The sequence below is a fragment of the Triturus cristatus genome, chromosome 8 (assembly GCF_964204655.1).
Source record: "Triturus cristatus chromosome 8, aTriCri1.1, whole genome shotgun sequence".
Taxonomy (NCBI): Eukaryota; Metazoa; Chordata; class Amphibia; order Caudata; family Salamandridae; genus Triturus; species Triturus cristatus.
In genome coordinates, this window is record NC_140591.1 from 355805976 (window position 1) to 355819585 (window position 13610).

At 48.6% G+C, this 13610-nt stretch overlaps 1 protein-coding gene across 2 annotated transcripts in view; it reads left to right on the forward strand.

The window, feature by feature from the left end:
• The window catches only part of PDS5B (PDS5 cohesin associated factor B), an 802561-nt gene that overhangs the window by 409863 nt on the left and 379088 nt on the right, over positions 1–13610 (forward strand). For both annotated transcript variants that reach the window (XM_085621687.1, XM_085621686.1), the window contains exon 19: positions 1423–1583. In XM_085621687.1, coding sequence (XP_085477813.1) covers positions 1423–1583 — 161 coding nt within the window. The remainder of the gene's footprint in view (positions 1–1422; positions 1584–13610) is intronic.

Below are 13610 nucleotides of genomic sequence, written 5' to 3' on the forward strand. Positions count from 1 at the left end.
TGTGAATTATTAGACCCCTTTGATCACTGGAGAAGGTCAGAAGATCATCAAGATATGACTGGATATTATCATGGATGGCCTTGTGATCCAGGCTGCAGATTTTAAATTTGATTTGGGCCTTAATGGGCAGCCAATACATATCACAAGTATTATGGCCGAATTTACTTGCAGAGTGAACTAATGTAGGAATCAAGTGAGAATCCTTCTTCAACTAGGGTTGAAGATAATGAACTGCAGCCAAAGATGCATACCCAAAATGGAGTCTAGCACTGACGAGGGACTGGATGGTTGTTTTTAATAGATCAAGGGGAATGCAGTGACATTTTATTTAGTTTATGGTCGGAGTTTGCAACAAAAAAAAAGTAGTAAACACTGTGAAAGTGGAAAAGAAGAATCTGTAGATAGTGACCAGGCACGTGGGCTTCCAGGGCCATAAGTCTGACTTCACAGGAGGATGGACATATTGCCAATTGGTGGTTGATATACCCCAAGGTTGTGGTGGGTGGGTGGTACAGGGGGGAGCCTGGAAGAAGACCAGACTCTACCACTAGATGCTGGAAGAATGCACAGCATGGGAATCCAGAAACTTCTTCAAACTCAAAACTACTCCCACAGCGAAGTAACTATTTTATTCCTGAAGCTTGTGCCGACAGACCACATAGACTGTGCCAGAATATCACATGAGCCAACCATTAAGAGACCTGAAATTGTGCTCATCCAAGAAGCTGGTTAAATTTATTGCTCATGCAAAACATTTGATTGAGAGCATTCACGTCTACTGTGGTGGTTCATGTCTTTTCTTGCTTACTGACAGTAATTGAATAGTCTTTCCACTGCACCTTTGACCCTCCACCAAACACATTCTACTGTACAAAGTGTTCAAAATGTGTCCCCTCCAAAGTGCATAATGTTCTAATAATGATTGGATTGCTAGGACTTAAGGTTGTAAGTGTCTTATAACAAAAAACAATGAATGGCATGCCAACTGTGTTTACCAGCTGTTATGGGAAGTGATTTTTAAACAACCCATTGAGCTATTCAGTCACACAGCATCATTAGCAACACATTTTAAGATTCATTTTATTGTTGATCATTGTGACTACATTGTTCTACACCATTATGTAAGGAAAATGACACATCTGAAGGCAGGATTTGCTAAGAGTTACTTTCCGCTAGTGCTAATTACCTCAGAGCTCTACGCCTGCTAATCTTATCATTTTAGAATCATAAGGTTGGACGTTTTGTAATGAAAAGTGAATGTTTCATGATTTTTTTACTCATGTAAATTGCTCATTCGGTTTATATTTTTCCCGAGTGCTAATACAAAAGTTGATGATGATAGATATGTAAAAACAACAACCATTTCTAATAACCCTATTAGAAAAGTGTGTAAGTCTGAGAATGTATTTTTTTTATTTTCAGGTGCTCTCCTTCACACACCCAATCACTTTCCACTCAGCTGAAACTTTTGAGTCCCTCCTAGCTTGCTTAAAAATGGACGATGAAAAAGTAGCAGAGGCAGCACTACAAATTTTCAAAAACACTGGACATAAAATAGAAGAGGACTTCCCACACATAAGATCGTGAGTATGATTAGTTTTTGACTTCTACTAGTTAATTAGTATGCCATGATGGCTGCAGTAACATAACTCAAGTATGATTCAGTAGCTTACACATTGCTAAAAATGGAGCTATCTTCTGTGAATGCCCCTTTACCTTCCTGGTGGAAGATGCATTTGTTTTACCCAGATAATTCTCTTTAATAATTAAGAAGTTTTAGAATTTTGAAACTAACCGCTTTTCATTAAGTGAAGTCAATCATCCACTGTCTGACTGAAAAATATGTACTAAAAGTCTAGTAAGACTAATGTACGCTTTGGTAATGTTTTTGTAATGTTTTTCTTTGTTGATTCTAATAGAAAATTTCCTTGTGGTTGGTGAAATTATTTATGATAAAAGGCTCTTTCACTCTGCATGGTTGTCTTACCCCTATCTGTCTTCAGTCAATAATGATGGCTTGTATCCATTTTCAGTCTTTTTTAAGCTGTATAATTGGCTGGGAACCTCATCGGACAATTAGCTATGAAGTACAGGGAGCCTCTTATCTTATTGTCTGAGGAAAACTCAAACATCCTGACATTCTTCACTATTCTGTTAATTTCCAGTCTGTCTACTGTGACTCCTTACTGTCCCACCCTGGAAGTGACAGAGTGGAACCTCATAAGTGCAACTCCTGTATCCTGATGTCAATTTATTTATTTATGTGCCATTTGACATGTCCTCTGCTACAAACTTAGTTAGTCTTCCGACGACTTCAGAATTGTTCTACAATTTTAGGATTGAAGCCATGCCCATACTGCAAGAGGCAGATATGGGTCATACATGTGCTTATGGTGCGTGGGCTCTGGGCAAGATTCAGAGTTGTGGGATAATGTGTCCAAAAGCAATCCAAAATGCAAGGTGAAGCTCTGCCTCGTTGAACATGAGAAAAGGCAGCGGTTGAACAAGTCTTGCTCCAAGGCGCTGGGTTCCTCACAAGTCCCTACCTGTCAACAGTTGACTTCCTTATTGGTGGCATGGGCTAAGCCATGTTTTGACACAAGTTATTTGACATGTGCTTAACAGATATAAACCAGTCCCTGATGATCCTGATTTCCTGACTGAATATCTCACACCTGAAAACCTGGTAGTTCAGCTTCAACTGGTAAAGTCAATCTGTATTCTTTTCCAACCAGTCCTCCAGATGGAAAGTTTGATTCGAATTGATGTTTTCAGAAAGTAAAGGTTTTTCTCAGTCAGCTTGGCCCAATGGTTTCTCACTGGAGTTTGCCTTTTGAATAGGTAGGTACACCCATGCTTTGTTGTACATGGCCAGTTAGATCTTGCTGGCCCTCTCGGATGACCTTGGTGCCTTGTTGGCCAAACGATGCAAGATAGCCACAATGTGATCAAGTATGTTCTGTATGGCTGCCTGGACACCCCATACTGCATTGGAAAAGCTATTGGCACCAGGGTTCCCTCGGCCTGGAAGCAGGCCATGTTTATTCCTTTGCTGAAGAATCCTGCATTGGATCCTTCACTGCCCTCTAATTACCGTCCCATCTCGCTTCTCGCTTCTCCCCACAGTGGCTAACATCAGGTTAAAGCAGGTTAACATTCAATTGTTTGGTTTTGTTGCGAGATCTGAATTCTCTACCCGGCTCAATCATGCTTCAGAGCTATGCACAACACTGAAATGGTGCTGACTGAAATATCTGAAGCTATACGGGGGACCCTAGATGCGGGGGGCAGGGCAGCCCTGGTCCTTCTCGACATATCTGCCGTGTCTGATATGGTTCCCCATGCCTTGTTATTGACCCGTCTTTGGGATCTTGGCATGGACTGATCAGCCTGGAATTGGCTTAAATCGTACCTGGTAGACAGAACCCTACAAATCTGGATCCTGCTGTTCTCAGCTACCCCCCAGAAACTGGATATGGGTGCCTCTCGGTGCTGAGTTCTCTGTTGTTCAACATCAACGTGGCTCCGTTTATTCAGTTAGCAGAGGATCTTGGGGCCAAAGTTATCTCATATGCAAATGACACACAGCTGCTTTTTTTCCTGGAACAAAGACATTGAGGCTACCAGCGCACATGTTAAGGTCTGCCTCTCTGCAGTTTTCCACTGGTTGGTGGAGGCCCAATTAAAATGCAATGAGAACAAGACAGAGATTCTTCTTTTCGGGAATTTTCCCCCACAGTTCTGGTGCTCCTTCTGGCCAGATGAGTTCCCAATGCCATCACACCACGGCGGTCCTGTAAAAAACCTGGAGATATGGTATAATGAAAAACTTTGCTTTGGTCCTCAAATCAAAAGGCTGTCCGGTACATGTTTTGGTATCTTGAAATCACTTAATTTATTTTTACCACTGTTCGCCATTAAGACCAGGAAAACAGTCATCCAAGCTCTGATTACGTCCTGCATCAATCATGCCAACGTACTATATGTTGGCCTGCCTGGCTACTTGTTCAACAAACTTCAGGTGATCCAGAATGCAGTGGCCAAATTACTACTTAACCTCCCCAAGATGGCGAATGTCGGGCTGCACGTCCGTGATCTGCACTGGCTGGTGGTGGTAGACAGGGTGAAGTTTAAATCCCTTGTAATGGCGCACTCCGCATTATATGGCCACGGGCTGGCCTACTTGAGATCAAGATTTAGTTTCTACTCACCGGCCAGGCAGCTTCATTCCTCTAACAAGTGAATGGCATGCATTCCCAGGGGCCTCAAACAAAGGGCAGGTGGCAGCTCTCTGTCACGACTTGGGACTGTGGCCAGGAACCAACTCCCGTTGGAGCTTCAGGCTCTCTGTGTTCCGAGTGTATTTAGGAAGAAGCTGAAGACATTCCTTTTTGAATAAGATCGCTCGAGCTGCTCAATCTACTTTGCAAGGCACGAGCTGGGACACTCCTTGGGGTAGCTGTGCGCTCTACAAGTGCTCATAACATAATAGAAGGCATGCCTTGGTGAGATTGAAAGGTTTTCAGGATACCTGCAATGGTCATTGATGGATATGCCCTTTGATGGGTTTAGATTGTTTGGAGAGAAGGCTGATTTGGTGCTAAAACTTTTTAAGAGTAGCTGTGCCACTGCTTTCTTGCCAAACATTTTCACCAACAGTACAAAAAATTTGGTGGCTATTCCAGACTGTTGGTTTACAGGCAGGCATGTCTCTCTCATCCTCCACTACAGTACCAATCCCAGTCCTTTTGAGGCAAAGGCTGTAGTAAAGGTTGCGTCAGTACGCAGCAGCGGGGACTGTAATCCTTGACGTCTTACCCCACCACTGCCCTCCCCTTGCTCCAGTGGCTTCCAGTCAGCTTTAGTTTGCCCTCACAAGCTCTCGAATGCAGCTGGTAAGAGGCTGAATAGGTTATTCCCCGGCTGAAGATCAATCACATCAGACAGGTACGTCTTGCCTATCAGCTCTTCCTCACGCCATCTTCCTCCCACACCACAGAGCGTGGTGCAGAATTGATTCATGAAGTCATTATTACCTCGTCGAAGGATGCAGTTGTGTGGGTGCCAACGCTGGGAGAGGGAAAGGGTTCTACTTGCTGTACCTCCTTGTGCTGAAGAAATATGAAAGCTTCAGGTCTATACTGCAACTAAGGCCATTGAATATCTTTGTAAAGAAAGAGAAGTTCAAAATGCGTACTGTCTCAGATTCTACCTGCTCTGGACCTAGGAAGGTGTCGCTGGCCTTGTGGGAAACTTATTTTCGTCCTACAGGCATTATCTGCAGTTTGCGGTGGGTTCGGAACACTCCCAATTCTCTGTGCTGCCCTTCAGCCTTACTTCGGTCACTTGGGCCTTCATAAAAGTGATGGTGGTGGTTGCAGCTCATGAAGTTGGGGGTACATACATTCCCATACCTTGACAACTGGCTGCCCAAAATGGGCTAGTCACAGACTATCTCTGAGCAACAGCCGAAATACTGACATATTTGAGGCAAAGTCCCATCTGAGCTCCACACAGTGGCTGTCCCGGACTCTGGTGTTGAAGGTCCTATCTGAAAGAAACACGTCAGTTAGATTCCTCACCTTAGAATATCCCCAGACGTCAGGCTGGATCTGGAAAGATTTTTCTTCAGCAATACCCTTGCGCGTCGCTAGGTGTCGTCTGCGGCTTCGCGTCCGTCATTGGCGTCGTGCGCCGGGATGACGTTGTCGGAGTACTTAGACGCTGCCCTCGCGCGCTGATGTCAGTTCTTCTTCTTTTTTCCGCGCCAGTAAGCACCGATCCAGGAAGAGCATACCCTTTTAGTCATTTTTTGACTACACTTTTTTGAACTATTTTGGTTCTCTTCTTGTCGACGCTGGTGCCGGTAGGGATGCCTGGCTTTAAGGCTTGTGACTCCTGTCACCGACTGATGTCGGTTACGGACCACCACCGCCGGTGCCTGTATCGCCGGTCGACCTCACGACCCCTCTGCCGGCGCCGACTCCTCCGGCGCCGCCCTCGGACGACGCCGTTCCCCGGTTTAGTCCCGGCCCGGGCCCGGCGTCGGATCAGCGCCATCCGGCGCCGCACCCGATGCCGATGGGTGGAAATTTCATCTTCCGCCCGGCTCTGATCATTCCTCCTGTATACCAGGAATCGGATGACGGTGACGACTGGGAGGGGTCTGAGGACCCTCTGGCCCGGCAGGGCCAGTTATCTCAGGACTGGGCAGATGAACTGGGGGATGCCAGTGGACTTGACACCTCCCCTGACACTGGCTTCATCTCTCCTCCGACCGTGGCTTCGGAGGAAGGTGCTGCATTTTCTGTGGTGCTGCGTAAGGCATCCGAAGCCCTTGGGCTGGATCTGCCTGCTGTGGCCGTGAGGACGAACCTCCTCACAGAAGTGCTTCAACTGTCAGCAAGCTCCTCGGAGCCTCTGCTGCAGTTCAATGAGGCACTCAGTGACATTCTAAAGGGCACCTGGTCCAAGCCCTCCACAGTTCCTCCTGTGGACCGGAACGTGGACTGGCGCCACCGCCCTGCACCGGGCGACCCCAGTTTTCTGTCCCAACACCCCACGCCCGAGAGCCTGGTTATCCAGGCCTCTACCTCCAAGACCTCCTTCCCGTACGCTCCCCCGGATCAGTAATCCAAAAGACTAGAGCAGTTTGGGAAGAAACTGTTCTCCTCTCTTAGTTTGGGGTTGCGGTCTATCAACACCGCCTGTCTTTTGGACCGTTACTCCCATTCTCTGTGGAATACGGTGGAGGACGTGCTGCCCCAGTGTCCGGAGGAGGCCCGGATACAGATCGCCCAGGCTCTTGCCGACGGGCGAGATATGGCACGGCATCCCATCCGATGTGGATTGGACACGACGGACTCGCTGGGCAGGGCAATGTCGACCACGGTGGCGCTTCGTCGCCACGCCTGGCTGCGGTCCACGTGTTTTTCCAGGTATGTCCAGAGCACCCTCATGGACATGCCCTTTGATGGCAGTCGCCTTTTTGGCAACAAAGCGGACAGTGCGCTGGAGCGCTTTAAGGACTTCAGGGCTACGGCAAAGTCCTTGGGCCTCTTGGCCCGCGCCCGCAAACTTGCGCTTTTCGCCCCCTTCTTGGCCAAGGAAGGGGCGCCCCCTCACGTCCGCCTAGCCACAGGCCGCAGAACCAGCCACCATGCGGTCGCGGACGTGGATTCCGCCGAGGCGGTACAGGGGGACAACGTGCCGGTCCGTCCACATCTACCTCAGCAGCATCCGCCTCAAAGCCCTCCTAGTCCGTGCTTTCAGGCCCATTCCACGCCAGTGGGAGGCAGAGTTCGCCATCACCTGCTCCACTGGCGTTACATCACGTCGGACAGGTGGGTGCTGCAAATCGTCCGAAGGGGCTACTCCCTCCCCTTCGAGGCGACCCCTCCAGCCATGCCACCGCAGTACCACCGCATGTCGGCGGATCACTTGAACCTTCTACGGGAGGACGTTACGGCCCTCTTGGCCAAGGGGGCCATTGAGCGCGTTCCTGGTCCAGAAGTAGGTCGTGGTTGTTATTTCCACTACTTTCTGGTTCCCAAGAAGGGCTAAGGGGGTCTACTCCCTATCTTGGACCTCAGGAGCGTCAATGCCTTCCTCCGCAAGGAGAAGTTCAAGATGCTCACCTTAGCTCAGGTTCTGGCTGCCCTAGACCCTGTAGACTGGATGGTAGCGTTGGACCTGCAGGACGCTTATTTCCACATCCCCGTCCTGCCGGCCCACCGGCGTTACCTACGGTTCACGGTGGGCCAGGAGCATTTTCAGTTTACCGTGCTCCCCTTCGGCCTCACCAGTGCCACTCGGGTGTCCACGAAAGTGATGGTGGTGGTCGCAGCTCATCTGCGCAGATTGGGGGTTTCAGTCTTCCCCTATCTCGACGACTGGTTGTTGAAGGCGGGCTCGCCCCAGGCAGTCGTCTCCCACCTCCAGACTACGGCCGACCTCCTGCATCTGCTGGGGTTCTCCATCAATGTGCCGAAGTCGCATCGGAGTCCCTCCCAGAAGCTCCTCTTCATCGGAGCGGTTCTGGACTCGGTGCAGGGCGACTGGGCCCAAGTCATCTTGGTGGCTCCGGATACGCCTGCCTCTTCAGGAGGACCTTCTGTCGCAGCAGCAGGGGACGGTCCTCCACCCGAACCTGTCCAGTCTCCACCTCCATGTGTGGAGATTGAGCGGCGGCAGTTGATGTCATTTGACTTGCCTCCTGAGGTCTGTGATGGTATTCTGGCAGCCAGGCGTCCCTCCACAAAATCGGTATACGCCTGCAGGTGGAACAAATTTGTGACATGGTGCACTGCAAAGGCTGTGGATCCCCTTTCTGCCCCTCTTTCTGATGTTCTCTTGTTCCTCCTTTCTTTGGCCCAGCAGGGCTCTGCTCTGGGCACTCTTAAAGGTTATCTTTCAGCTATCTCTGCTTTCCTACGGCTTCCTGATCAGCCTTCTCTTTTCAAATCCCCTGTTGGTTCTCGATTCTTTAGGGGCATTACTCGCATGTTTCCTCCTGTCCCTTTCGTAATGCCTCAGCGGGATTTGAATCTGGTATTGACGTTTCTGATGTGCGCTCCCTTTGAGCCACCTCATAATTGTCCCCTTCGTCTGTTGACGCTTAAGACTACTTTCCTGGTGGCCATCACCTCTGCTAGAAGGGTGAGTGAGCTCCAGGCTCTCTTCTAAGCCTCCTTTCCTTTCTGTCCATCCGGACAAAGTTGTTCTCAGGACTCGTCCTTCCTTTCTTCCTAAGGTGGTGACTGCCTTTCACATTGGACAGTCTGTCACGCTGCCCACCCTCTTTCCTCCTCCACATCCCTCGAAAGAGGAAGAGAGGCTCCACCGTCTGGACCCAAAAGGGCCGCTGTCCTTCTGTCTGGAGCGCACCAAGCAGTTCCTGGTGGACGACCAACTCTTTGTTTGCTACGTGGGCGCTAGGAAGGGGCGAGCGGTGCACAAACAAACCATCTCTCGGTGGGTCGTTTTGTGTATCAAGGCCTGTTACTCCTTAGCTAAAAAGGAACCCCCTGTAGGGTTGAGGGCCCATTCCACTCGGGCCACAGCGGCGACTACTGCCCTGGGCCTCGGGTGTCCTCTTGCAGGACATCTGTCGGGCAGCAACCTGGGCCTCAATGCACACTTTTGCCTGGACAGCCAAGTCCGGAGAGACGGCTTCTTTGGCCGTTCTGTTCTCCAGGACTTTCTGGTGGGATCTTGGTTAGCAGACCCACCACCGGGGTTGGTATTGCTGGGGTATCTATTCTAAGGTGAGGAATCTAACTAACGTGTTTCTTTCAGATGAACAAGTTACTTACCTTTGGTAACGATATATCTGTAAGAAACATTAGTTAGTTAGATTCCTCACCGACTCACCCATCCTCCCCGTTCTGCGAACCGATATCTAGGGTTGAGGTCATCCCTTTCAGGGCCCTAGACTTTTTTGGCACCAGTGTCGGTCTCTTGAATGGCTCTGCGTTCCTGGCGCAGAAAGCTATGTACAAGAACGGACGTCAGCGTGCGAGGGCGGCATCTAAGTACTCCGACGTCATCCCGGCGCAAGACGACGGACGCGGAGCCGCAGACGACGCCTAGCGACGCGCAAGGGTATTGCTGACGAAAAATCTTTCCGGATGCAGCCTGAAGCCTGGGGATATTCTAAGGTGAGGAATCTAACTAACTAATGTTTCTTACAGATATATTGTTACCGAAGGTAAGTAACTTGTTCTTCATCGCCACAACAAGTCCAAGACCTTCAGGACATGATCCTGATGTTTTAGGCTCAATCCTGGGCCTCTGTGAGGACGGCTCCCTGCCTTATGTACAGATGGCACATTCATGCCCTGCAGTGGAACTGCCGGTTTTAGTGAGCCCGTCATCATGGCTGCCTCTCCAACTCCATCCAGATTTCACAGGTGATGGCTTAAGCTCTTCTTTGGTGTCAGACTAACTCCATCCTAACCCCCCATGGCAGCCCACACTCCCTTCCCTACCCAAGCTTAATTGTTGTGGTAGATGTGTCATTGCTAGTGTTTTGTAATCAGAGATGGTGATTGTGAGGAAATGCAGTGTATTATATGGTGTGGTTGTGCGACCTCACCATCTAATACATTTACCATCTCCTTTAAGACCTTTAGGTTCTGTTTGTTTAACCCTTCATCTCAACCCTGGATAGCTGTGTCTCCTAGCAGCCAGGCTTAAACAAAGGAACACGTGTAAAGCATTTAACCCCTTCGCTGCCAGGCCTTTTCCCCCTCCTGTGCCACGGCCTTTTTTGGCTATTTGGGGTAGTGCGCGCTGAGGCCCCTGTAACTTTTTCACCACATAAGGTATCCACGCCAAATATGCGTCCTTTTCTTCCAACATCATGGGGATTCTGAAGGTACTCAGGGTTTGTGGATACCCCTGGAGGGGTCACAGAAATGAGCCAAAATACAGCAAAATTTAGGTTTTTTTGGGAAAATGGGAAAAACGGGCTGCAAATGAAAGCATCTGGGTTTTTCCCTGCAAATGTTATCAAAAAAGGGTTTGTGGGGCTGAAATCACTATTTTCCCAGCTTTTAGGGGATACCAGACTTTTGTCAGAAACCCAACATTTTTTTTACACAGTTTTGGCATTTTTCTGGGACATAGCCTATTTTTGCTATTTTTTGTGCTTTCAACCTCCTTCCAGTTAATGGTAGAAATGGGTACAGAAGCAATAATGGATCCTGGAAAGCTATACATTTTAGAGAAGTAGATAAAATTCTGAATTCAGCAAGGGGTCATTTGTGTAGATCCATCAAGGTTTCTTTATAGAAACTAACAGTTAAATATAGGATAAATTGAAAATGTGTTGAAAAAAAGCACCTTTTGTGTCAACGTTTTCACCTGTAACTTCTTCTAATTTTGACAGCTCTTTGAAAGCAATATACCGTTACATCCGCTGGACATTACTGGTTGTGGGGATATATAGGACTTGTAGGTTCACCAAGAACCCGACGAACCCAGAGCCAAAAACTGAGCAGCAACTTGCAATGGTTTTTTATTATGTACCGGGTATATAGCAATTATTCTGTAAAAATGTGTACATGGAAAAATCGGTATGAAAGACACCTATGTATTTCTGAAATGAGAACAAAATATAGAATTTAGAAACAGTAGATTTTTGCACATTTCCGAAATTGGGATACTCATACTAGCATGAGAATTATCAGTCATTTTTTAGAATGACTTCTTTTTTACACATTGTCTTTCATTTGGAATACAGAAATGCATCGAAAGTCAATAGGTAATAACAGTTCCTTTGCAAATCTAAATTACCCTAAGTCTCCCGATAAAAATGGTACCTCACTTGTAGGGGTAGGCATAGTGCCCACGACAGGAAATGGCTCAAACCCCAACGTGAACACACCACATTTTCACAATGCAAAATTACCCTTTTTTAGCAAAGTGCTTAGCTGTAGTTTTTTAACCCTAGCTCTGCCGGCACCTAGGTAAACCTAGCAAACCTATACATTTTTTAAAACTAGACACCCAGGGGGATCCAGGATGGGGTGACTTGACTGCCTACCACCAGGTTCTGTTACCCAGAATCCCTTGCAAACCTAAAAAATTGCCAAAAAAAACACCTTTTCCCCACATTTCTCTGGTGGAAAGTTCTGGAATCTGCGTGGATCCACAAATTTCCACCCACCCTGCGTTTCCCAAAGTCTTCCGAGAAAAATGGTACCTCACTTGTGTGGGTCAGCCTAGTGCCCGCGACAGGAAACGGCGCAAAAAATTAAGGTGGACCCACCTCAATTCCGCTGTGAAAAATGACCCTTTTTTGGCAAAGTGCCTAGCTGTAGTTTTTGAACCATAGCTCTGCCGGCACCTAGGGAAACCTAGCAAACCTATACATTTTTGATAACTAGACACCCAGGGGAATCCAGGATGGGGTGACTTGACTGCCTCCCACCAGGTTCTGCTACCCAGAATCCCTTGCAAACCTAAAAAATTGCCAAAAAAACCACATTTTCCCCACATTTCTGTGGTGGAAAGTTCTGGAATCTGCGTGGATCTACAAATTTCCACCCACCCCGTGTTCCCCAAAGTCTTCCGATAAAAATGGTACCTCACTTGTGTGGGTCGGCCTAGTGCCCGCGGCAGGAAATGGCGCAAAACGCATCGTGGACACACCTCAATTTCGCAGTGAAAAATGAACCTTTTTTGGCAAAGTGCCTAGCTGTAGTTTTTGAACCCTAGCTCTGCCGGCACCTAGGGAAGTTGTGGCATCCAGGGAGGTATGGCTTGCGTGGATCCCCCAACGTTTCCTTACCCAGAATGCCCTGCAAACCTCAAATTTAGCTGAAAAATTCACCTTTTTCACACATTTTTGTGTGGGAAAGTTGTGCCATCACCGGGCTGACACAAATTTCCTATGAGTGAAAAAAGGGGATTTTTCCGGCTAAATTTGAGGTTTGCAGGGCATTCTGGGTAAGGAAACGTTGGGGGATCCACGCAAGCCATACCTCACTGGAATCCCCCGGATGTCTAGTTTTCAGAAATGTGTGGGTTTGGTAGGTTTCCCTAGATGGCTGCCAAGCCCGGGGCCAAAAACTCATGGGACCCCCTTTGCAAAACCAGGTTGTTTTGTGATAGGTAATTTTGATGTCTCCTCAATAGGTTTTGGGCCCTTGCCTGACGCGGGCACTAGGCCTACGCACGCAAGTGAGGTACCATTTTTCTCTGAAGACTTTGGGGAACGCAGGGTGGGTGGAATTTTGTGGACCCACGCAGATTCCAGAACTTTCCACCACAGAAATGTGAGGAAATTTTTTTATTTTGGACACATTTTTAGGTTTGCAATGGATTCTGGGTGACAGAACCTGGTGAGAGCCAGTGAAGTTACCCCATCCAGGATTCCCCTCGGTGTCTAGTTTAAAAAAATGTATAGGTTTGCCTACGTGCCAACTGCGTTAGGTCCCAAAATCCACAGGTATGCACATTGCTAAAAAGATTTCGGAGCCCAGTGGGCTTTCTGCCGCTCTGGGGGGGAATCAGGGAAGGGGGTTTCATCCTGATATGCCCCTAAAGGGGCAGAAAGACTGTGGCTATTTTTTGTGGGGGTGTGGGCATTGGTATGACCATTTTGGGCAGCCCCCACCCCCACGCATAAAAAAAGCCTGTGTACTCGCTGGCGCCTAGTGGGCTTTCTGCCCTCCCAGGGGGCAGATCAGGGGCCACTGCCACCATCTGCCCTCCTGGGGGGGGGGGGGGGGGTTCAGAAAGACTGGAATTTCTCTGGGGGTGGGGTGGGGTATTGTCATGCCCATTTTGGGGAGCCCCTACCCCTACACTAATAAAACAAAAAAATCCATGGTTTCTAGTGGGCATTCTGCGCCCCCAGGGGGGCCAGATTGGGGGCTACAGCTCCCATCTGCCTCCTGGGGGGCAGAAAGACTGTCATTTTTGTGGGGGGGGGAGGGTGGGGGCATTGGCGTGCCCGTTTCGGGCAGCCCACACCCTAAAAACAATTGCGCAAAAAAAATCCCTGGTGTTTAGTGGGCTTTCTGCCCCCCCCAGAAGGGGCAGAGTATGGGCCAATGCCCCATCTGCCCCGGGGGGTGGGGGGGGGGTGGGGGGCAGAAAGT